This window comes from Perognathus longimembris, chromosome 5 (genome assembly GCF_023159225.1).
Source record: "Perognathus longimembris pacificus isolate PPM17 chromosome 5, ASM2315922v1, whole genome shotgun sequence".
NCBI classification, from domain to species: domain Eukaryota; kingdom Metazoa; phylum Chordata; class Mammalia; order Rodentia; family Heteromyidae; genus Perognathus; species Perognathus longimembris.
Genome location: NC_063165.1, coordinates 67,381,974 through 67,408,502, shown reverse-complemented (window position 1 = coordinate 67,408,502; position 26,529 = coordinate 67,381,974). Strand labels below are relative to the sequence as shown.

The 26,529-nt window shown below is 37.4% G+C and overlaps 1 protein-coding gene across 2 annotated transcripts in view; it reads left to right on the top strand.

The window, feature by feature from the left end:
• Nucleotides 1-26,529, top strand: part of Mfn1 (mitofusin 1) — a 49,135-nt gene that overhangs the window by 20,953 nt on the left and 1,653 nt on the right. For both annotated transcript variants that reach the window (XM_048347073.1, XM_048347074.1), the window contains exons 10-17: nucleotides 7,554-7,675; nucleotides 9,551-9,677; nucleotides 10,408-10,512; nucleotides 11,481-11,583; nucleotides 11,726-11,955; nucleotides 16,751-16,903; nucleotides 22,549-22,745; nucleotides 25,559-25,693. In XM_048347073.1, the coding sequence (XP_048203030.1) occupies nucleotides 7,554-7,675; nucleotides 9,551-9,677; nucleotides 10,408-10,512; nucleotides 11,481-11,583; nucleotides 11,726-11,955; nucleotides 16,751-16,903; nucleotides 22,549-22,745; nucleotides 25,559-25,693 (1,172 nt within the window). The remainder of the gene's footprint in view (nucleotides 1-7,553; nucleotides 7,676-9,550; nucleotides 9,678-10,407; nucleotides 10,513-11,480; nucleotides 11,584-11,725; nucleotides 11,956-16,750; nucleotides 16,904-22,548; nucleotides 22,746-25,558; nucleotides 25,694-26,529) is intronic.

The window sequence follows — 26,529 nt, the reverse complement described above, 5'->3', positions numbered from 1 at the left end:
CTTTTGATCATTAAGTTTTTGTTAACCATTAACATAGTTTTTTAGTTGAGTTGATTTTTCCTTTTCTTTTAAGAAAGGACTTAATGATTGTGAATTTATAAATTCAGTTTTGTGCGTATTCTTGAGGTTTTAGTATCTACTTTATTTTTTTTAATGGTTTCTGATGTTAAAATTCAGAGCCTCATGATTGTTAGGGAGATGCCCTAGCAAAGTTTTCATTGTCTGTGTATGATTTTTGACATTTCCTATTGACAGGTTTTTGTGGTTTTTTATTTTTAAGTTTTTATGGAAATACAGGACCTCTTTCTTTTGTCAAATATTATTGGTTTTTTATTGTCAAGATAAGGTACAGAGGGGTTACAGTTACATGCTTGAGGTAGTGAGTATGTTTCTTTTCATACTTGTTACCCCCTTCCTCATTTTTCTCCCACCTTTCTTTCCTCCCTTCAATCCCCCCCCCCCCCGCACATTCATCATGTTTTTTAGCCTTCCCAATGATGGACATCATTGTAGTCCACAGTGCTTCTGAACTCTATGAACATTAACAATAAAACAGTGTCTTCCAGGTCGGGTGATATATACATTTCTTTCCTTTTGCTTAGTGTAATCTGTTCCCTCTTCTCTCTCATTTCTCCACCCCCTGCCCCCACCTGCTGCCCTTGAGTTGCTTAGTTCGCTTTCATCAATGTCCATTGCAGCTGTTGGGTCCCCCTCTACTGTATTTTTTTTCCCACCCACTTTCCCCTCATTCTGTGCCCTCCTCCCAACTTCTCTCAGATGTGCACATGTATATAACGTATGTAAGGTAAAGAATATAGATAGGAAAAAAAAAAGAATATAGATAGGGTCCTTGAAATACTGTAAGATTAAGAAGAGGTCCTGGGCTGGGAGTATGGCCTAGTGGCAAGAGTGCTTGCCTCATATACATTAAGCCCTGGGTTCAATCGATTGATTCCTCAGCACCACATATATAGAAAAGGCCAGAAGTGGCACTGTGGCTCAAGTGGCAGAGTGCTAGCCTTGAGCAAAAAGAAGCCAGGGACAGTGCTCAGGTCCTGAGTTCAAGCCCCAGGACTGGCAAAAAAAAAAGAGGAGGTCCTTTGTCTTCTTATCTTTGGAATTCTTTTCAGTCTGTATATTAGGTACATACAAAGTAGTGCTTGGGTCTTACTTTTTGGTGCATTTCTCTCAAGACTGACCTTTTTTGGTCTTGCTGTGGATTGGTATCTTGGGTCCTGCTTTCTTTGTCATGTCTATTTATTCTAACACTTAGATCAGGGAGACCGTGGTCTCTCTATTCTTGGCTTGTCTAGCTCAACATGATTTGTTCTAGTCCTGTCCATTTCCCTGCAAATGCCATTATTTTATCATTTCTAATAGCTGTTTAGAATTCCATTATAAATAGGTAACACATTTTTTGGATACCATTATCTGTAGTGGAACATCTGGGTTGTTTTCATATCTTGGCTATTGTGAACAGTGCAGCAGTGAACATGAAAGTGCAGGTATCTTTGTTGTATCCTGGATCCTGTTGTTCAGGGTATATGCCTAAGAGCGGTATGGCTGGGTGGTAGGGTATATCTATGTTAGGTTTTTGAGGAACCTCCACGCTGCTTTCCAGAGTGGTTGTACTCGTTTATATTCCCACCAGCAGTACAGTAGGGTTCCTCTTTCTCCACATCCCCATCAGCATTTGTTGTTGCTTGAATTCAGAATACAGGCTGTTCTAAGTGGAGTAAGGCAGTATCTCAGGGTTGTTTTTATTTGCATTTCGTTTACGGTCAAGGATACTGAACATTTCCTCATGTGTTTCTTTGATATTTTTTTTTTGTTTTTGTTTGTTTTTTTTTGCCAGTCCTGGGCCTTGGACTCAGGGCCTGAGCACTGTCCCTGGCTTCTTCCCGCTCAAGGCTAGCACTCTGCCACTTGAGCCACAGCGCCGCTTCTGGCCGTTTTCTGTATATGTGGTACTGGGGAATCGAACCTAGGGCCTCGTGTATCCGAGGCAGGCACTCTTGCCGCTAGGCTATATCCCTAGCCCCTCTTTGATATTTTTATTTCTTCTTATGGGAAGTCTCTTTAGCTCCCTTGCCCATTTAGTGATTGGCTTATTAGGTTTAGGAGGGATTAGTTTCTTGTGCTCCCTGTATATGATGGATATTGTAAGATCCACACCCAGGAGGGCTCCATGCAGATGCCCCCCCACCTGTTTAAGTCTGCACCCAGTTCCTGAGTTACCTAGGTAACTAGCACACCTAGAGGCAGTTATCCCCTCCTTCTCTGAGGTCAGATCCAATCCACCTGGCCATACCTCCCACCATTTCCTATATAATCCGGCTCAACATGGTCCCTGCTCTCTTTCCTTTTCTCTTTTGTTCTTTTCTCTCTTTTTCCCTTCTTCCTTCCCTCTGTCTCCCCATGCCTCCATTTTGTGTGGGCTGGAAGTTTGCCCTCCCCCTAATAAAATTTTCTCTGCTTGAACCATGTGGTGGGTTTCCTTTCCCAAGAACCTTACAGATACTAGGCCTTTGTCTGTTGCATTGCCGATGAAGGTCTTTCCAATTGGTTGTCTGTCTTTCTAGTTTAGTGGTTATGTCTTTAGCTATGCAGAAACTTTTTATTTTAAAGTAGTCCCATTTGTTAAGTGAGAGAGGAGTTTAAAATTCAGATTTTTTTTTTTTTTTTTTTTTTTTTTTTTTTTTAGTTTTTTGTTTTTGTCGGTTGTGGAGCTTGAACTTGGGGCCTGGGTGCTATCCCTGAGCCTTTTTGCGTAAGACTAGTACTCTACCACTTTGAGCTACAGTACCACTTCCAGATATTTTTATTTTTTTAACCAGTATTTGGTTGCTAATTTTTTGGTTCCTCTCTTTATTAGTATTATTTTTCATTGGGCCTCACTTTTTCTTTCCCTTAGCTTTCTTGAAGCTCTGCCACCAGAGTCACATATCTCCACTTCCTCACATTTGCTCATTGTTTTAGGGATTCATTTTTCTTTGCAGTCTTACCATTTTTATGGAAAAATTTTGTGCCAAGTTATTTTAATCAGTCTGATCTTTGTCCTGAGCTTCTTCAATTTTTTTTTTGTTCAAAGGGAGCTAAGTATTTTAAATAAAGATTTGAGTTGTACAAAGCTGGAAGTTAGAGTAATAATAGTCTAAATCTGTGGGAGGGGTACTGGAGTTTGAAATCAGATCTTTATTCTCGTTAGGCAGGTGTTCTGACACTTGAAACATACTGCCAGGCCTTTCTTGCTTAGTTGTATTTCAGACAGGGTCTCATCTTTTTTGCCTGTCTACCTCAGATCTTGATCCTCCTTCCTATGCCTCCTGAATAGCTGGAATTACAGATGAGCATTACTATGCCCAGATTGAGATATATATGGTCTACCTTTTTGCCAGAACTTGCTTCATACCACAAATACTTCATTTCTGCCTCCCAAGTTGCTGGATTATGTAAGCCAACATGCTCAGTTCTTACTTTCTTTAACCTGCATTTGAACAAGCAACATTTTAAGAACAACTTGCACATTCTAATGTGTTCTCCCCCATTTATTTCATTGCAGTTTTATAGTTACCACTCCCTCCCTCCCTCCCTCCCTCCCTCCCTCCCTCCCTCCCTCCCTCCCTCCCTCATTCCTTTCCTTCCTTCCTCCTTTCCTTCCTTCTTGTGCCAGTAATGGGACTTGAACTCAGGGTTTCTTGATTAGCTTTTGTACTCAAAGCTGGCATTCTACCACTTGAGCCTCATGTTTAGGAAGGGGAGATAAACTCTTTTTCTAAAGGGTCAGGATTCGTTGTAAAGGACATTCCTGGGATGTAAAATTTGGATGTAGATTGTGTTAGGTAGTAGTTGTGTCCAAATGGTGTTTCGAATTTAATCGCTTCATGATTGAGTAGGGAAGATGTCCGTTTTCAGAAGACAGATATTCATGTTTCTCTTTTGAGTTGAGGTCTCAAGTTTCCAACTGCTGGACTCTACTTATTTTCCCACCTCAGCCTCCCAGATACAGATTCCAGGTGTTTCACCAAATGTGATTTGTAGTGTTTAGTAGTGGGTCATGATTAGCCTTGACTGATGTAAGTATGAAGCATGCATATTTGTAGTGTAGCAACTTGTAAAACTGGAATTTTTAGGCTCCAGGCCCAAACACCAGGAATTCTAGGTGTTAAGTCTGACCACTAGCCCTGTATGCCAAATAAAGAAACATAATGAAGAGCAGTGAAAAGAGATCTGATCTATTAAATGGTAATGCCATGGGAAAACAACCCTTCAGCCAATCTCCAGGGTACACATGAGCTTTAGCTTTAAATAGATAAGGAATAGGTCAAAGTGAGTGATTGTATGGAGAATGGTTTGAACAGACACACATTCAGTGCAGAGATGTCAAGCTTTTCCACAAAAGCAGCTTAAAAACAGCTAGGGGTTCAAGGCCAGCTAAGCAACTTAGTGAGACCATGTCTCAGATGGATGGATATATGTGTATGTGTGTATATGTATGTATGTAGTGAGTAGAGGGACAGGTAAACAAAGGAGGTTTGATGTTAGCATCTAGATAAAAAGTATATTGGTGTTCTTTTGTATACTTTGCTTGTTTCAGTATATTTGCAATAAGAAATTGATGAGAAATGACAGGTTTATTCGTTTTAAGTTTTAGTTACATATATTATTAGCAAAAAGTGTTTAACTGACTGCTAAATTATTACTTTGTTTCTTTAGATGTTACTAAGAAAGCAAAAAATTAATTGGGATTCGATTATCAGTTAAGTTTTCAATTACTAGTAAGTCCTAAAGTAGTCTATAGAATACTCTGACAAGATGGAACTAAAATTGGCTTGGGATAGTGCTTTAAGCCTTTGGAAAAAATAGAGTTACTGATACAGAAAATCTTGGAACTCTGTACATTGTATGTTTCCAGTGGAGATTCCTTCACTATTAGTATATAAGGAAGTTTTTCAGATTGTCTCTCAATATCCTGCAGATGAAAGGAATACTTTTGTGGGGATCTTTTTAATTAGGAAAATATTTTTTCTTTGTATATACTTCACCATATCTTTTTGAATCAGAGGGTAATTTATATTGCCTAATAACTTTTGAGATCTTTTTTTCCCCCCATCTAGTCTAGCTCTAACAATGTGCTGTATCTACATATTTGGATCTTCATTGCTGATATCTAGATCTACTTCGTCGAGGAATTTAGAATTTCTTTTAACTTCTTTTCTTTTAAAATTATTTTTGTGTTTTCACTATAATTTTTATAGATGAATATTTATAAAACAGAAGCATCTAAAGTTAAATTGGAGCTGTGTTTATTATTAAAGTAGTTTATATTTGTGCTTACTGTTGGGTAATTGTTGGAAATTATAAAGAAAAAATCATGTGTAACATTTAATCAGCACAGGAGTACTGTAACTAATCACTAGTCCTTCAAAGATCAGTGAAGATGAGTAATTCGTAAATGATCTTCCTAGACAAAGTGAAGCTAGGTGATTTGAAAGAAGAATGGACTCTGAGTTGTCTTTATAAATGGTTGACTAAATGACTTATCACATGCCTTACACCTATAGCAAACAACTGGTTTTTCAATACTTCAAAGAAAATAATGAAGAAAGGAACTAAAATGGTGAAAAGATTTTGAGCTTTTTCTGTCTGGAGTACACAATTCAGACAGGAGGCTAAACATAGGTTATAAATAGTACATTTAATGTGAACACGAAATATACCAATGATTTCAGAATAAAAAATATATTACTGGAGTATTAAATGAATACCTTTTAAAGCTTGAAGGCTACTTATTTTGACAAACATTTCAGAAAATAATTATCATAGTTTCTATCAGTTAAATATACAAAGAGGTTTGAGAACATGGAATATATCCTTAGTTTAAAAAATGTTCATAGAGAATAAATGGATGGGTGTGGTGGCACACATCTCTAATTAATTCCAGCTTCTTAAAGAGGTAGAGACTGGGAGGATTTCAGTTTGAGGCCAGCCTGAACAAAGCATTACTGAGATCCTATCTCAACCAACATGCCAAGTTTGGTAGTTCCTCTTTCTAGTCCCAGTCACGTGAGAGGCTGTGGTAGAAGGATCTGGGTCCAAGGCCAGCCATAAGTAAAAAGACAAGATCCTGTACAAAAAAATAACCCCCAAAAGGCCCAAGGGGTGTGGTTCAAGTGATAGAATGCCTACCTAGAGGAAAAAAGCTCTAAGTTCAGTACCACCAACTTAATTGGGGGTGGGGGTGGAGGGTGGAGGGAAAAAGGAGAGAAAAAAATGTCAGGCTGGGAATATGGCCTAGTGGTAGAGTGCTTGCCTCGTATACATGAAGCCCTGGGTTCAATTCTTCAGCACCACATATATAGAAAATGGCCAGAAGGGGCTCTGTGGCTCAAGTGGCAGAGTGCTACCCTTGAGCAAAGAGAAGCCAGCGACAGTGCTCAGGCCCTGAGTTCAAGCGCCAGGACTGGCCCCCCCCCCCCAAAAAAAAATGTCTTAGCAAAACATCTATTGTAATGACAGATATAACTTGAATTAGCATTTCTTAGATTGTTTAAAGACCAGGGAGTATATTTTTTATAAACAGTTATAGCTGTTACAAATGTTTTATTAATTTGACTTTCTATGATGCAAAAAAGTAAAGTGAGCCCAATTGTAATATAAAAAGTTTTTAAGCTTTTGATAATGAATCATGATTAATATTGGTATGTTCCATATATTGAAAATTGAGACAAAAACTTTATAAAATAGTCATGTCCACCACTATATATGTGATATATTCTAATGTAGTCTTTTCTAGTTACAGATAATTTCTTATAACCAACTTAAATATTAATAAGTTTTGTTAAAGATAATTTTTAACTGGATACTACACACCTGTAATCCTAGTTCTCAGGAGGCTGAGACCTGGATGGTGAAGGTTTAAAGCCAGCCTAGGTAGAAAAGCCCATGAGATTTCATCTCCATGTAACTAACAAAAGGACAGATTGCAAGTGTATTTCAAGTGGTAGAATGCCAGCCATGAGCAAGAAAACTGAGGGACAGCAAAGGGTTCTTACTGAGTTCAAGCTCCCACACACAAAAAAAGTCCTAGTACATAGAAACCTTTTTCACGTCATATATGAATCATATTCTCCAACTAATTTTTAAATAAAAAATTCAAACTCATAACTTAAGAACTTTAATAGGTTGTCTTGCAAATATGAAACCAAGATGGGCTACAATTTGGTTAAATGTGATTCAAATGAGTTATTTGGTGATTTTGATGGGGAAACCATTTTTAACACTGGAAATAGTACCCTTTGTTTATTTTTTAATATATAGTCAAACCATTCCACATTACTGTGTAATAATGCACAAAGAAATAAACTTGCTGTTAAAACCCTTTTTACTTTTGAATCCTTTAATTTTTTTAACTTTTATAATTCTAAGTTGTGTTTATTTTCTATACTTATTTTTCTTTTTGTTTAAGTTACAACCAGCAAGTTTTTGTGTTTAAATTCCTGAAATGTTGGGATGGAATTGCAGTAATGTGTTATGGCTTGGGCCCCTCGCAGGAGTGTATCTCGCAGTCAGCAGTGAAAACAAAGTTTGAACAGCACACTATCAGAGCTAAACAGATACTAGATACTGTGAAAAACATAATGGATTCAATAAACGTGGCAGCAGCAGAGAAAAGGTATGAGTTCATTTTATTGCAACATAAAATAATTGGATTTTTGTGTCAGACATAAGATTTTAAATTGTTGTATAAATACTTTCTACACTCAAATCAACTTTGGAAGTAACTGGTGTCTACTTGTGTATTTTTAGATGCACATTTGAGAGTAAAATATTTATTTAATAACTTTAAACACTCAGGATCTCAGTATTCCTGTATATAAATTGTGACTTCAAAATGTTTAGTGGCTTTATAGTATCTTTAAAGCAGTGAAAGAACCATTTCTTCAAGCAGCATTTTAGGAAGAAGTCCTGATCCAGGCGATCATCTTTTTTTCATTCAACACATGACCCGGTCTTTTATAGATGTAGAAATTATTGCATGATAGTATCAATATGATTTACGAAAAATATAGTTTTGCCAGGCCTGGTTGTGCATGTCTGTAGTTACTTGGGAGTCTTAAACAGGAGGATTATGAGTTCAAGGTAAGGCTTGGCTACTCAGCAAGACTCTATCTCTAAAAGAAAGAAGGAGAAGGAAGAAGAAAAACAGAGAAGTATAGTTCTCACAAACATGGTACACTTAAAACAAAGATCAAGATGATATAAAATGTGGCAAAAGTTATGATGTTTAAACCTCAATTGGAACTTAAGTATGTTTAAGCCAGTTCAGGGAAACATATAATGTCTTGGGAGCTCTTACAGCTTATAACCTTCTTAAGAGGATCTCAGGGCTTTTTTTTTTTTTTTTTTTTTTTTTGTATAATCTACAAATGAACAAACTTTCTAAGAACTTCCAACAAATATACCAGATAATTTTGGGCCGTGCTATCTCTTTTGCACCATCTTCTGTAATTTTAGATGAGTAGCATATATACATACATATATGTACACACACATGCACACACATATTTGTTACATATGTAAATATGTTTGATATATATTTGTTATATATTATATATATATTTATGGGCTCAATTCTCTTCAGCATAATAACCATCTATTTTGCAGTTGTTTCAGCATTTACTATGAAGTCTTTAAAAAATCATATATAATTCCTGGAGAAAAAATGATGTAAATATTTGCCAGTTATACAGGAACTAAATAAGCATGCAGAAAGTGGTATGGGGGGCTGGGAATGTGTCTTAGTGGTAGAGGGCTTGCCTAACATGCATGAAGCCCTGGGTTTGATTCCTCAGCACCACATAAACAGAAAAAGCCAGAAGTGGCGCTGTGGCTCAAGTGGTAGAGTGTTAGCCTTGAGCAAAAAGAAGCCAGGGACAATGCTCAGGCCCTGAGTTCAAGCCCCAGGACTAGCAAAAAAAAAACAACAACAAGAAAGAAAATGGTATGGGAAGAAATTTAGCTGATTGGTGTCCCAATGAAGTCAGTGCTTCAATCTCTTTCTTTCTTTCTCTCTCTCTCTCTCTCCATATATATAGATATATATATATATACACACACACACACACACACACACATATATATGTATATATGACAGGTAACTGAATTGGTGATTTAACAAAAATGGGCATGTAGTTGGATTTGGCTTTCTAGGTTACTTATTGTTTACTACTACTTGTTTATGAACTAAAAAAATCTCTATTCATTTTAGTTTTGCTATTCATATCTGTGAAGTATTTGAAGACTTAGAATTCTAATCAGTCACGTTCCAAATGGTCAGACAGACAATGTTCATATCAAATCATGTATAATATAACACTTAATAAGTGAAATACTATTTGAATCCTCTCAGTTGTTGGAGATACAGAAGTAAAGATCTCTCTCCCCCTTGGGTCATGTTAATAGAAGGTTTAATACATAAATGTCCCTCTTTCATTGCTTTGACACTTTAATATGCTCTGAATATTGATCACTCTTTACAATATAATAGGGTTTATTCAATGGAAGAGAGGGAAGACCAGATTGATAGATTGGACTTTATCCGGAATCAGATGAACCTTTTAACATTAGATGTTAAGAAAAAAATAAAGGAAGTTACTGAAGAGGTGGCAAACAAGGTAACAATAACTTTGTAATCAGTACATCTGGGAATGGACTTTTTTATGAGAGTAAAAACAAGTTATTTCGGGCTGGGGATATGGCCTAGTGGCAAGAGTGCTTGCCTCGTATACATGAGGCCCTGGGTTCAATTCCCCAGCACCACATATTCAGAAAATGGCCAGAAGTGGTGCTGTGGCTCAAGTGGCAGAGTGCTAGCCTTGAGCAAAAAGAAGCCAGGGACAGTGCTCAGGCCCTGAGTCCAAGCCCCAGGACTGGCAAAAACAAAAAACAAAAAAACAAAACCAGGCTGGGGATATGGCCTAGTGGCAAGAGTGCTTGCCTCGTATACAGGAGGTCCTAGGTTCAATTCCCCAGCACCACATATACAGAAAATGGCCAGAAGTGGTGCTGTGGCTCAAGTGGCAGAGTGCTAGCCTTGAGCAAAAACAAGCCAGGGACAGTGCTCAGGCCCTGAGTCCAAAGCCCAGGACTGTCCAAAAAAAAAAAAAAAAAAAAAAAAAACAAAACCAAGTTATTTCTTAGAAGAGTATTTTTTTTTCTCAATTTGATTGTTTCAACTAGTTGTTAATCTTATATGTGAGATCGGATCTCACTATGTAGTACAGACTGGTCTTGAATTGTTTTCCTTTTTTATAATGACATTATTGTGAATGTTTTCCAATCAATTTTACCCATTCTGTAATTGAAACTTGTATTTTTTAACTCTGATTTTTAAAATATTTTTAGGTTTCATGTGCAATGACAGATGAAATTTGTCGATTGTCAGTATTGGTTGATGAATTTTGTTCTGAGTTTCATCCTACTCCAAGTGTATTGAAAGTATATAAAAGTGTAAGTTAAAGTGTAGTTTAAAAGTTTTTCTGGGGCTGGGAATGGGGCTTAGCAGTGGAGTGCTTGCCTAGCATGCGTGAAGCCCTGGGTTCAATTCTTCAGCACCACATGAACAGAAAAAGCCCAAAGTGGCACTGTGGCTCAAGAGATAGAGTGCTAGCCTTGAGCAAAAAGAAGCCAGGAACAGTACCCAGGCCCAGAGTCAAGCCCTGTGAGATTCTTACCTGTAATTCATCACCAGAATGCCAAAGTGGAGTTGTGGCTCAAATGGTAGGGCATTAACCTTGAGCAAAAAATTCCCAGGGACATTGTCAAGTCACCAAGTTCAAGCTTCAGTACTGGCACTTGCGTGCGCGTGTGCACACACACGCGCGCACACACACGAAAATTACTCTGAAGTAATTTTTTCATCTTATATGTACAGTCATTTATTTACTAACTTTCCCATTTAGTGTCTTCTTGGCAGTCCATATACAAACTAATCAATGGAACCAGACAAGAGAAATGTTCTGGATGTTAGAGTAATGAGATGAGACTTAAAACAGCCATTATTAACATGTTCAAGTATCCTGGAAAGAAAATGGATGACATACAGGAAAAAATAGGAACTATATAGCCTGGGAAGAAAAGTTTTAATATTACATTTCAACCAGTAAAGTGCCAGATTAGAATCATGGCTCAAGTAGTAGCGTGCTAGCAATGGGAATGCAAGAACATTGTGCCCTGAGTTCAAGTCTTTGTGCTAGCACCAAAAAAACACCCAAAACTAAACTGTACAGAGAGGCTGGAACATGCTTCAGTTGTAGAGTATGTGCTTTGCATTCGTTCATGAGGCTGTGGGTTCAGTTCTCAGGAGCAGAATAACAATCTACCCTGCAGCAATGTTAGCATTTATTATGAAGTCTTTAAAAAATTACATATACTTTCTGGAGAAAAAAATAATGTGAATATTTGCCACTGTTATGCAGGAATTAAATAAGCATATAGAAGATGGTATGGGAAGAAATTTAGCCGATCGGTGCACCAATGAAGTCAATGCTTCAATGCTTCAATCCCAGCAAGAAATTATTGGTAATACTTATGTATACAATGTAATGTGTAGTTTTCCTTCTCTTTATTATTAGTAAAAGGTTTATATTTTGGATAGTCCATTGATGGTAAAGCATTTAATTACTGCTTTTGAAAATAAGTGTAATAATTTCATTCTTTCTAGAAAATTTGAAACCATTACTTCCAGCTGGTATACAAAATAAGCTTCATACACTGATCCCTTGCAAGAAGTTTGATCTAAGTTATGACTTAAATTGCCACAAGTTATGTTCAGATTTTCAAGAGGATATTGTATTTCGTTTTTCCCTCGGCTGGTCTTCCCTTGTTTATCGATTCTTGGGCCCCACAAATGCTCAGAGGGTGCTGCTTGGATTCTCAGAGCCGATATTACAGGTGTGTATCTTTGAATTGACTAGTTCAGATTCATAAATATTATGTAAACTAACTTCACCAAATCTGTGTGTATTTAAAGTTAATATTTATCTCATAAAGATATTTCTCAGTTAGATCTACTATATTATATATAGGAAAGTTACAAAGATTATACTTGGTAGTGTTGTAAATGATTCTATGTATATATTTTTTCACTTTATTTATATTTTTTGGTGCTGATACTGGGACTTGGACTTGGCCTAAACTCTGTTTCTTAGCTTTTTTACTGAAGGCTGGCACTCTACCACTTGAGCCACTTCTCCACTTCTAGATTTTTGATGATTAATTGGAAATAAGAGTCTCATGAAATTCTTGTCTAGGCTGGCTTTGAACCCTGATCTTCAGATCTTAGCATCCTGAGTAGCTAGGATTTCGGGTGTGAACCACTCATACACAGTTCAGAACTTTATGGGGCTAGGAATGTAGCCTAGTGGTAGAGTTCATGCCTAGCATGCATGAAGCCCTGGGTTTGATTCCTCAGTACCACATACACAGAAAGCCAGAAGTGGTGCTGTGGCTCAAATGACAGTGTGCTAGCCTTGAGCAAAAAAAGAAGCTCAGGGACAATGCCCAGGTCCTGAGTTCAAGGCCCAGGGCTGGCAAAACAACAACAAAAAACCAAACCCTTTCTTTATGGGGCTTGAACTGAGGACTTCGCAATGTTGGCTGGTTGACTTTGTCCACAAACACCTGAACCATGCCTCTAGTCCAGTTTTTCGTTGTTGTTCGTTTTTTGCTTGTTAATTGAAGACAGAATTTTGTCTTCAAACTGTGATCTTCAGATCTCAGCCTCCTGAATGGGATTTGGACATGAGCCACTGGTACCCAGCTCTCCAAACTTACGTTATTAAAATATTTTATTTTCAAGATTCAAATAAATTGAAATAATTGCAAGCATTAAAAAACTTTGAAATATATTTCCATAATGGTTGTGAGAATTTATAAAGCAATAAAATTATTGCCGTAATCAAACTTAGAACATTTCCATCCAAAAGAATCCTTTGTGCCTGCTTGTAGTTAGTCATCCTTCCTAATTTGAGCCTCACTACTAATTTTCTTGAGTCAATACAAATTTGCCTTTCTGGACTTTTTATTGTTATTACTAAGGTTCACAAGTCAAGTAAATGAGTACAGTTCTTTTTTTGACAATGTTACCCTTTCTTTCGCTTTCACCCAGTTTCCTCCTCCTGTCCCTACCTACAAATTGTATAGTTCATTTTCTGCATACTGTCTACTGAATTACATGATTGCATTTGTTCATCTTCCTTCCATTTCTGTGGCCCCCTTTTGTTCCTCCTAGAAAAAGACCACAAAAACAACCCAAAAGCAAAAACACCACCAGTAACACTACTTTCTGGACTTTTTATTTTTTGACTATTCTAAGTTTTGAATTCAGGGTCCTATTACTTGAGTCACTCTGCTAGTCTCAGCTTCTCTATAAAGGGTATGGAATGATCTTCATGTGAATGGCTTATCATGGAATCACTATGGTAGCCTATATCAGCATTTCCTTCCTTCTGATAGTCAAGTAATTCTATTACTGATTTTAAAATTTTGTTTATTATTAGTTGGTGGATGTTAGGGTAGTTACTACTTTTGGACTATGAAAAATGCTGTTATGAACATGAATGTTTTTATGTGGACATATGTTTTCACTTCTAAAGTATTTGTATGTGAAGGAGTTAAATGCTGGACTTCTCTTTGTTTTCTTTTCCCTTTTTCCCCCTTTGGTAGTACTGGAATTTGAACTTAGGATCTTGCATTTGGCTGGGTAGACATTCTACTTCAGCTGTGTCCCAGGCCCTTTTTCAAGTAGAGTCTCCTGTTTATTCCAGAGCTGACCTAGACTTCGATCCTCTTATTTATGCTTCATGCAAAGCTAGGATGAAAGTTGGGTATGCATTGCCTCATCCAATTTTTTCTTTCTTTTAAATTTTAATAAGGATTTATTTTAGTGAAACAGGGTTATAGTTGAAAGAGATACATTTTCTATTTCCCATGCGGGAAATAGGAATAAAAAACCTTAAAATGGCCACTTCTATCTGTACCTTTTATACCTTATGAGCTGGGGTGAACACACATGGAACTGTCCATGATCCTAATCCTTAAACTATGGTTTGGTGGGCAAGATGGGTGAAGCCCATCCAAAACACAGGCAGTCTTTCCCTCAGATGTGGAAGTTGCCTATAAACCTGTTAAAAAAGGAAAAGAAATAATTTCTTTTGTCAAACTTACCTTTCACTTCACACTAACTTAACCATAGAGTGAAGAGTCCACCTGGGTTTTCTTGGTGTTTGTTTACAGTTTCAAAAGTAGATTGTAGCCCTTGTTATAAAAGAACAAAGCAGATTTTAGACCTCTTCCTATGTACTATGAGAAGGTAGATATAGATAGCCCCTCCCTTACTTATCTTGTAACTTAACATTACAAAGGAGATGTGCTGGGAGGGAAGTTTCTGTGCTTTCTCAGTCTACTTTCTGGTTCTAACTTTTGTGTTTGGCCCTTATGATACTTACTGTAAATATCAATATATCTCCTTATGTCTTTAGCTTGCCTCATTTGCTCCCCTCCACCCCCATGACTTAAAGTCTTAAAAATGGATGCAGGAAAGGTACAGGCGGTTCATGCCTGTAATCCTAGCTACTCAGGAGGCTGAGATGTGAGGATGGCGGTTCAAAGCCAGGACTGGGGCTGGGGATATGGCCTAGTGGCAAGAGAGCCTGCCTCGTATACATGAGGCCCTGGGTTCGATTCCCCAGCACCACATATACAGAAAACGGCCAGAAGTGGCGCTGTGGCTCAAGTGGCAGAGTGCTAGCCTTGAGCAAAAAGAAGCCAGGGACAGTGTTCAGGCCCTGAGTCCAAGCCCCAGGACTGGCCAAAAGAAAAAAAAAAAAAAAAAAAAAAGGCCAGGACTGGCAGAAAAGTCTGTGAGCCTCACTTATCTACAATTAACAGAAAATCAGAAGCAACATTGTGGCTAAAAGTGTTAGAGCACTAGCCTTAAGCAAAAACTGCTCAGGGACAGTGACCAGGCCCAGAGTTCAAGTCCCATGACTGCCCCCCACCACCCTGAAAAAAAAATGAATGCAGCCACATCTGGCTTTTATCTCAGTAACTTTTGCCATCTGGACTCAAACCAGGATCCTTCCAGCTCTACTTTCTAAGTAATTAGGATTATTGGTATGGGCCATGGTTCCCTGCTTTAAATAAAAAAGCTTAACCCTATTTTATTTATTTATTTATTTATTTATTTGTTTGTTTGTTTTTTGCCAGTCCTGGGACTCATGACCTAAGCACTGTCCCTGGCCTTTTTTTGCTCAAGGCTAGCACTCTACCACTTGAGCCACAGCGCCACTTCTGGCCATTTTCTACATACTGTGGTGCTGGGGAATCAAACCCAGGGCTTCATGTACAATAGATTTGCTGCTATAATGCCCAGGAGTGGAATTGCCAGATCATAGGGTAGTTCCCTATTTAATTTTTTTCAAGACCCTCCATACTGCTTTCTAAAGCGGTTGGACAAATTTACATTCCCACTAACAGTGTATTAAGGTTTCCTCTTGGCCACCTCCTCACCAGCATCTGTTATTGTTTTGTTTTGTTTTTTAAATAATAGCCCTTCTAATTGGGGTGAGGTAGAATCTCACTGATATTTCAGTGTTGTTTTGATTTGCATTTCCTTTATGGCCAGAGATGTTGAGCATTCCTCCATGTGTTTATTGGCCATTTTTACTTCTAAGAAGACTCCTTAGCTCATTAGCCAATTTACTAGTTGTGTTGTTGGTTTTAAGTTCTCTGTGTATTCTGGATATTAGGCCATTGCCTGATATATAACTAGCATGAATCTCCCATTTTGTGACATCATCTTAGCTTGTTGGCTGTATCCTTTGTTGTTCAGAAACTTTTTAGTTGGATGTCAAGTCTTTCTTTGATTTGTTATGCTTCTGGATCTTTATTCAGAAAGTTTCTACCTGTGCCTAGGAGCCCTAGTGTTTCCCCTACTCTTTTCTTGTAATAGTTTCATGGTTTCAGATGTTACATTAAGGTCTTTAATCCATTTTTAACTAATGCTGGTGCAAGGTGTATCACTATTCACTGTAGCCAAGGTATGGAATCAGTCCAGATAGCCCTCATTGGAGGAATGGATCAAGAAAATGTGGTACATATACCACATATTATATGTATTAGACCACATGTAAATAAATGGAAGGTCTTGGAAAACATAATGTTAAGTGAAATACCGAGTCAGGCCCAGAGAGACAAAGAAGAAGCTGGATTTAGTTTACAAACTCATGAGTAAATACATCGGTCGGTATGCAAGTATATAAAAATGTATTAACTGAAATGCAGTAGATTGAAGGGAGATTTCAGTGCAATTCCTTAGAAAGCCCACATCAAAGTTTTGCTAAATAAAACACCAGGAAGCAGGTACTGGAATGGGGTGGAGTGGGATGTCGAAGAAAGTAGTAGAGGAATGAAGAGGAGAAGAGTGGGAATACAGTTAAGAATCTAATGTGTAGCCTACAAAATTAAGAAGAGTATGAGAAAGGGTGGTTAGGGGAAGGGGATGGGTGAGAATGTTGAAAGAGGTGACATTAACCAAGATATATTGTATTCATAAAGTACTTTGTTAAATGGCAATTCCTTTGTACAACTACTTAAAGATAAATTAAGACTTTAAAAAAGGATTTTTAAATTTTATATAACAGTTTTGTTCAATTGTAATATTCTTTTTCCCCTCTCTACTTCTCAGCTTCCTAGATCATTAGCTTCAACTCCCACCGCTCCTGCCAATCCAGGAACACCAGATAATGCAGCACAAGAGGAGCTCATGATCACCTTAATAACAGGATTAGCTTCTCTTACATCTAGAACTTCTGTGGGAATCATAGTTGTTGGAGGAGTGGTAAGAAACATTATTTTTAGTAAAACAAATTGTTGCAAAGTGCTTATTAAAACATAAAAATAGAAAAGTATATTCTGTTTTTAGAATTAGAATCTATTAAGTAGCATGAGCTCTTTCAGGTAAAAGTATTTATAAAGAATTTTATAGCTCTCTATCTTAAATGTGTCCGTGTCTGTCTTTAGGAAGGAAACACCACCAACAATCTGGATATTTTTTTGTTTGTTGATTTTAGGGCAGTGCTGGGGATTGAACCTTGGAAATGCTAATCTGGTACTGTACCACTATAATATCCGTAGCCCTATTTGACTTTTAAAGCAATGCTTCCTATTTTCTTAACACAGCACACAAAGGAGTGATAATAGTACTTTGGTGTAATAAGGAAAGTTCAGTGAGGGTAGAAATGGTAGTTTAATGACAAAGCACTACCTAGCATGTGTGAGGCCCTTGCTTCATAGGTCTTGTGTCTTGTCTGGCCTTACAAATAGAAAGGATGTCTGTCTTAAAATTCTTGTTCAAAATTTGTACATACTTTATATAGGAACATATACAGAAATATATATAAAACACAGGTACTTTAAATTGTTATTGTAGTGTTGATATACAGAGGATGAGGTAATGAGTAATGAGTACAGTTCTTTTTGAACCATGTCTCCCCTTCCATTACTCTCTCCCTCCTGTCCCCACCCACAAAATATCCAGTTCATTTTCCACATGGTGTCTAGTGAGTATCACTACTGTATTTGTTTACCCTTATTCCACCTTTTATGTACCCTCCCTTCCCCTTCAAATACAAAGTAACACATAAGACAAAAGGAAAAGAAAACAAAAACAGCAACAATGGTAACTAAAAGCTGTCTTGTTTCTTTTTCTTGGAGTTCATATATAGTATACTATTTTGTATGATTATCTATCTGCACATCGTTATTGAGCCCTTGCTAACCACTCCTATGCATATCCTCCTTTGGCCTTTGTCTGAATGTCTGGAGTCCTATATAATTTATCATGTCCCAATGTGTGTGTATGTATAATGTATACGTGATATATATGTATATGCATGTACATATATATCTGTATATATATTTCAGTGTATTTACTTGCAGCTTTGTAGGCACATTCTAGTTACCACAAATGAGGGAAACCTTGCAGCTTGTTTCTTTGGCTCTGGCTTCCTTCGCTTAATATAATTTTTCCCAAGTCTTTCCAATACCTTACAAATGGCATAATATCATTCTTTCTGATGGATGAGTAGAATTCCATGTGTGTGTGTGTGTGTGTGTGTAGATATATATATACATGTATCTATACACATATACATTTTCTTGATCCATTTGTCCACTGAGGGACATCTAGGTTGATTCCATATCTTGCCTATGGTAAACTACTGAAGTCAACATGGTTGTGCTGGTGACTTTAGTGTGGCCTTGTTTGTGGCCCATTGGATAAATGCTCAGGAATTGCTGGGTCATAGGGGAGCTCTATGTGTAGTCTTTTGAGACACCTCCATACTGCTTTCCAGACTGGCCGAACAGGTTTGCATTCCCACCAACAATATAGTAGCATTCCCTTTTGGCCATATCCCCACCAGCATTTGTTATGGTTAGTTTTCCTGATAATAGCCATTCTAACTGGAATGAGAAGGAATCTCAATGTTGTTGTGATTTACATTTCTTATATAGCCAGAGATGTTGAACACTTACTCATGTGTTTATTGGCCATTTCTTTTTTCTTCCACTGAGAAATCCATCTTTAAGTCTTTAGCCCATTTATTGTTGAGTTTTTGGGGCATTTAATTTTTTTAGGTCTAAGTATATTTTATATATGAGGGCATTGTTTGATGCATAGCTAGTGAAGCCTTTCTCCCATTCTGTGAGCTTTCTACTTATCTTGCTAGTCGTTTGCCATACAGACGCTCTTCAGTTTCATACAGTCCTATTTGTCTAGTCTTTCTTTGATTTGTTGTGATTCTGAATCTTTATTTAGGAAGTTTGGTCCCTGCCTAGATGGCCTAAGGTTTCCCCTGCCCCTTCTTGTAGTATTTTCACAGTATCTGGCCTTAAATTGACATCTTTGATTCATTTAGAGTTGATTCTGGTGCAAGGTGATATATTTATCCAGCTTCAGTTTTCTGCACATAGAGAGCCAATTTTACCAGCACCATTTGTTGAAGAGGCTGTCTTCCAACCCATGTTTTTGGCTTCCTTTTCAGTTATTGGGTGGCTCTATGTTTGTGGGCTTATTTCTGTGTCTTCTATTCTGTACCATTGGTCCTCAGGCCTTTTCTTGTGCCAGTACCAAGGTGTTTTTTATTACTATGGCTTTGTGAAAAAGCTTGGAGTTTGGTATTGATATTCCTCCAGCACTGCTATTCTGGATCTTTTTATTGTTCTATATAAATATATATATATATATATATATATATATATATTTTTTTTTTTTTTTTTTGCCAGTCTTGGGGCTTGGACTCAGGACCTGAGCACTGTCCCTGGCTTCTTTGTGCTCAAGACTACCACTCTGCCACTTGACCCACAGCGCCACTTCTGGCCGTTTTCTGTATATGTGGTGCTGGGGAATCGAACCCAGGGCTTCATGTATGGGAGGCAAACACTCTTGCCACTAGGCCATATCCCCAGCCCCCTATATAAATTTTTGATTGATTTCTCTATTCCTTTGAAGAATGTTGTTGGGATTTTGATGGGCATTGCATTGAATTTGTATATTGCTCTGGGTAAAACTGCCATTTTAAATTTGTTATTTCTCTCCCTCCAGGACCATGGGAGTTTTTTCCATTTCCTTAAGTCTGCTTCAATTTTATTTTTCAGTGTTTCAAAGTTTTCACAATAGAGGTCTTTCACATCTTTGGTTAAGTTAAATTCCTAGAGCTTTTTTGTATTCTTGTTTTTGTGAGCCTATTACAAATAGAGTTGCTGTCCTGATTTCAGTATTGCTCTTCTCATTGTTGGCATACAGGAAGGGTTTTTGTAGGTTGATTTTATATCCGGGTACTTTGCCACAGTTTTGAATTACCTCAAGTAGCTTGGGTGAGAAATCTCTAGGGTTCTATAAATGCAGGTTAATGTCCAACACAAAGAGGGATAGCTTTCTTTATCTATTTGGCTCCCCTTTATGTGTTTCTCTTGCCTTATTGCTCTTGCTAGGAATTCCAGCGCTATATTGAAGAGGAGTGGAGAGAGTGGCATTCTTGTCTCATTCCTGATTTTAGAGAGAATGGTTTTTTCTCCATTAACTTTTCTCCTGTTGGCTGTAGGTTTGCCATATACAGCCTTTATGATATTGAGGAACGTTCTGTGGATTCTTAGCTTCTCCAGAGCTTTTATCATAAAGGGCTGTTGGATCTTGTCAAATGCTTTTTCTGCATCTACGGAGATGATTATCCAGTTCTTTCTTGTCTTTGCTTCTGTTGAATTACATTAATTGATTTACATATATTGAAGCGGCTTTGCAGCCCTGGAATGAATTCCCTTTGATCATAGTGTATGATTTTTTTTTTGTAAGTTGTTGAATTCTACCGGCCAGAATTGAATTGAGAAGTTTTGAATCAAAATTCGTAAAAAAAAAAAAAAAAAAAAAAAAAAAAAGATGGGTCTACAGTTCTCTTTCTTTGATGAATCTTTATCTGGGTTGAATATTGGGTTGAGCATTATGCTGCTTCACAGAATGAGTTTGGTAGTGATCTTTCCCTTCGTATTTCATTGAAGAATTTGAGGAGTATGGGAGTATGGGCCTTTGATGGCCAGAATTTGACTGCGAATATATCTGGTTCTGAGCTTTTTCTTTGATGGGAGATTCTTTATTGCCATTTCAATTTCATTACTTTTTACGAGTCTATTTAATTGAGTTAACTCTTCTTGGTTCAGTTTATGTTTTATAGGGATGCTTCCATTTCTCCCAAATTATCAAATTTATTATCATAAATGTTTGCACAGTATTCCCTAATAATATTCTGAATCTTGCTTATTTTATTAATTTGGGTGTATTCTCTTTTTTAGTCAAATTTGCTAAGGGTCTGTCAATTTTTTCAAAGAATCAGCTTTTTGTATTTCAATTTTGTTTGTTTGCCAGTTCTGGGCCTTGAACTCAAGGCCTGAGCACTGACCCTGAGCTTCTTTTGCTCAAGCCTAGTACTCTACCCCCTGAGCCACAGCACCACTTCTAGCTTTTTCTGTTTATGTGGTACTGAAGAGTCGAACCTGGGGCTTCAAGCATGCTAGACATGCCAGAAATGTAGATTCACATTCTCTAAAAAATTGAGGGAGAAAAAGACAAAAAAAAAAAAAGAGGGAAAAAAAGTCTCTCTAGCTCATTGTGTCTGAGATCAGGGCTGTTCTGTATTGAAGTTTCTATGGGAATAGTCCCAATTAGGACCACTTTAGAGGAAGATTCTTAGTTAAGAATAATTTGACTCTAGTTGCTACTGGAGCTATAAGCAGTTATTCACATCAGAGATGCTGAATTAGGGATGTAATGGTTTTCAGCTATCTTTTCTGTGTGTGTGTGTGTATGGGGGGGTGTTCCTGGTGTTGTTTTCCCAGGTGTCTCCATGGCTGCATGCCTTTGCCACGGGCATTGCTATCCACCAGCAGTAGTTTTAGGGAGAGTTTGGAGTTGCAGTTTGCTAGGGTAGGGGTGGGGTTGTGTCCCAGGAGTCATTCCAGGGTAGCTGGGAAGGTGAGGGAATAGTTTAGTTCCTTGCCCTCTTCAGATATGTTCCCTCCCTCTAAGGCTGGGGATCAGGTCAGGGCACTTTGGGTCACCACAGAGAGCTGGTCCCCCAAGGGACTGGGAGCTGGTGTTGAGCTGGCCCCCAGAGGCCTGGGGAAGTGTCTCTGTGTCTGGATGTGACGATCTCACACTCTCATTCCTGGGTTTCCCCTGGTGTGTTGATTCAAGTGTGTCACCCTCCTCCTCCCTGAGCTGCCTGGCTGCCCAGGCCATGGCCCTCAGCAGGGGTCTGCACGGCTGACTCTGAGGTCTTTGCTGATTTCCCTTCTTGAGTTTCCATGGTGAGATTCCTTCTGTACCAGAGTGAGCCTTTGTGTAAAGATTAATTGGTGTGAATCTCTTGAGGTGAAGTGTATGCTGGGACCCTAAATCTCTGTTAGGTCAGATACCTAGGGAGTTTACCAGTGACCATCTTCCTGAAGTTCAAAACACAATTTGGAATTTCCAAAACTTTCTAAAAATTTTTTCATCAGTTTTTTTCAGATACATTGAGTCAACTTAGGAAATTTGACAGCTTATGAAGTTTATCCTGATATTTATGTGCTGATCCTTTTCTTCCTGCTACAGTAATTTCAAATTTTCTCATGGAGATACTTAAAATTTTTTTTCTGATTATATGGTGCCAAGGAATTGAACCCAGGACCTCATGAATACTAGGCAAGCACTCTACCATTAAGCCACATTCCCAGCCCCCTGTATAGTGAATTTTTCCCCCTCATTGGTCCTGAGGCTCAAATTCTCTGTGCTTGGGCACTGGCCCTGAGCTCTTTTTTGCTCAAGGCTAGTGCTTTACCACTTGAACCACAACGTCACTTCTATATGTGTTTTTAAAAAGTCAGATTCGCAATATATACTCTCTAGTAGCACTTTACTTTCTCAGAATAAGTTGTGACTTTATTTTACAGATTTGGAAAACTATAGGCTGGAAACTCATATCTGTTTCATTAAGCATGTATGGAGCTTTGTATCTTTATGAGAGGCTGACATGGACTACCCGTGCCAAGGAGAGAGCCTTTAAACAGCAGTTCGTGAACTATGCAACCGAAAAACTGCAGATGATAGTTAGCTTCACCAGTGCAAACTGCAGCCACCAAGTACAGCAGTAAGTTGAAAGAGGCCTCCCTCTTTTATGTCATTAAAGTATGACACACACACACACACACACACACATATATATACACACATATATTCATACATATACATATAAATATACTGAAAATCAGCACTTTTGTGGTCACCACTAAGGTGAAAAGATGAAACAATGTCAAATGTTAACTCCTCCCTCTCCACCTCTTCACTATCATTGTCCCCATTCTTCACCATTGTCCCCATTCTTCTGATAAATTGATTGGAATATTTGGAAATTTGTATACAGAAATTCCTGAGAGCTATAAAAGAGTTCCAAAAGGTAGTTCTTCAGCAGACATATTCTAAGCTTGTGGTTTTTTTTTTTAAGTTTTATTTTTATTGTCAAGGTGATATACAGAGGGGTTATAGTTTCATACATAAGGCAGCGAGTACATTTCTTGTCGAACTTGTTACCTTCTCCTCCTTCATTTTTTTCTCCCAGCTTATGTTTTTATTGTGAAGACATTGTGGTTTCTTAGCCTTTAATGATTGAACTTTGTGATGAGGAGACTCCTGATTTAGTACCAAACTTTTACAATTTGCTTTTACTCTCACAGTCCAAGCTTACAAGTCTCAGGTATTATTTTTTTAGCTATCAAGAGAATTTAATTGTAATAAATATCAAGGTCAGTTTAGGTTCAACTTTTACACATATAAAATATTTGTTTCATTGATAAAAATATATTGAATTCCACTAAAGTCAAGGCACTATAACATTATTTAGATACAGTTGAGAGCAGAATTAACAGACTTAAGGTAAATGTAATTTAATGAAGGAGATCTCATGTACACAATCACAATATGAAGTGAAAGTAATAATAAAATTATGTTGACATATACAGATTAAAGCATGAAGACATTCATTCAGAAGAGGTGATAGGTTAGATTGAAATAAGCAGAATAGGAAAAACAGAAAATAGAAGAATCTAAGTGTCAGACAAGTAGGAAAGTGATGCATTCAAGAATGTAAAGGGAAAATATATTCATGTGAACATAAGCCCAACTTTAGAACAAGGCCCTATCTGTAGTACAGAGATGCCATCGTTACCTTAAATCTAGAATAAATAACATTGCAGTGATATATGTGGGACATTAAAGACTAAGGAGACAGGAACTATAGACAGACTCTTCTAGATACATCAGAACTTTTAACACAGTTAAAGCTGTAGAGAATAACAAGGAGATTGTAGATTTGAGGAACTTGTTCATTCATTCCTTCCTCAAAAAATACTTCTAAACTCCTATTTTATATGATAGTTTTAATTTATTAAGAAAAATGAGATACCTGAGCTGTGCACCAGTGCCTCATCCCTGTATTCCTAGCTCCTTGGAGGCTGACATCTGAAGGTTAGAGGTTCAAAGCCAGCCTACACAGAAAATGTCTTAAGACTTTGTCCAATCAATCAGTGAAATGCTTGACTGGAGGTGTGGCTCAAGTGGTAGTGTGCCGGCTGAATGAGAACATGAGACCCTGGGTTTAAGACCCAGTACCAGAATATAAAAGGGAATTTTTTAAAAGACACCTGAACCTCTAAAAGAAATCAGCTGAGATTCATATAATAAAAACAATGCTAATGTTGCTCTTCATTTTTTTTTTTTGACCATCAAACATTGTCTCCTATGTGGTAAATTAGTAAAAGGAGATATAGGAAATAGTTGAAAATAGATTGATCCTCCTTTTTTTAAAAGAGAATTTTACTTTCTAATAGAAGTAACCCCAATTAAATTAAACTAGGTAAATATTAATGATAACTAAAACATTAAAAGGATGAAACATGTTTTGTCAGCTTGGGACTTGGGTGTAGAACATTGCAGAGAAAAACATGTTAGTTCTAGAGATGCACATATTCCAAACCTGCCACTGGTTTGTTGTTTTTTGTTTTTTGTTTTTTGTGTTTTTTTTTTGCCAGTCCTGGGGCTTGAACTCAAGGCCTAAGCACTGTTCTACCCTCCTTTTGCTCAAGGCTAGCACTCTATCTCTTGAGTCACAGCGCCATTTCCAGCATTTTCTGTTTATATGGTGCTGAGGAATCAAACTCAGGGCTTCATGCATGCTAGGCAAGCATTCTACCACTAAGCCACATTCCCAGCTCCCTGCCACTAATTTTAAAGGACAAATATTGTACTTAGCAAGGCCAGTATATTAGTTAGCAGTCAAATTAGAACCTTTGGTTGTGGAAACATGATTAACTTCAGCTATGATATAAAGTATTTTTACTATGTTACAAAAATACTTATAGGGTGGTTTTCATTTCTATTCTTAACAATTTCTTATTTTTATCAATCCAAGGAAAAGAGTAAGGTTTCTTGTGTTTTTGAAGAATATACCTATATCCTGTCTTCTTATTGCTTGTTTGTATTTATTACCATATAACAGAGGTGATATTTCTTCTTAAACATTCATCACTAGGCCAGATGAAATGAAGCATATAATTTTTTAAGCTTCCAAGTGCTATTTATGACTTCCCTTATATCATTCTTAGCAGTGTTTTCCAATCCTTAGCAGTGTTTTATCTTAGCAGTGGTTTTTTTTTTTTTGATGATTTAGGTTTGTTTTCTTTAACTTTTCTCCTTTGTTTTAAAAAAACAAACAAACCCAAAACTTGTTTTGGATATGGGCCTGCTATTATCCTTCCCTGGGCTGTCCTCAAACTCAGGATCTTCCTGCGTCTGTCTTCCTGTATCATAGGCATTCACATCACACCCAGCTTGCCTTTCTCCTTATAAAAGTTTTGCACTGAAGTTTACTCATCTTCATGACTGCTAATCATTTTTTTTAATTTTAAGAGAAATGGCCACCACTTTTGCCCGCCTGTGCCAACAAGTTGATATTACCCAAAGACATCTGGAAGAAGAAATTGCAAGATTATCCAAAGAAATAGATCAGTTGGAAAAAATACAAAACAATTCAAAGTACTTAAGGTATTTAAACCTTTTTTTCTCACTAACATGAACATTCACTAGTCTCAGCCAAAATCATCATATGAATCTGTTAAAACTTTTAGCTATTTCATGTTTAAGAACTTTCATAAGTTCCTATTTTGTAATTTCAGTATAGTGAAAGCTAACTTGAAGAATGGATTTTATATCTCTAAACTTGTTAGACTAAGTTAGTTTCCTTTCAGAATAGAAGTTCTATAACTAAATGTGGGTTTTTAGTCCTATATAGCTAGGACAATTAATTTGTATTCTCACTGGGACTACTGAATATGTGTAAATATGAAGCAATGAAAATAAGATTCCGTGATACAATAGGAACTTCTAGCTTAATTATTTATTAGGGATTCCTTGGGACCTAATAAATTTTCTCTAAGGGACAAAACTAGAAATATCACTCTTAGATCCATTCTTGGCATTTGCTTTTTACTTTTTGTACCCATTAGCTTCAGAAAAAGAATGAAGCACTATCTAATATATTAACTTACATTTAGATACGCAAATACTATAGATTGTTATAGTTGCCTATAGTATCAGTGTAGTTGTAACATTGTACAAGTTTTTAACCTAAAAGTAATAGGCTGTGCTATATAATTTAGGTGTGTACTAGGTTATAATACCATGATGAGCCAGGTGCTGGTTGCTCACACCTGTAGTCCTAGCTACTCAGGAGGCTGAGATCTGAGGATAGTGGTTCAAAGTCATCAGGAAAGTCCATGAACTCTTATTTCTAGTTAACCACTAGAAAACTGAAAGTGGCACCGTGGCTCAAGTGGTAGAGCTCTGGCCTTGAGCTGAAGAGCTTAAGGATAGTACCCAGG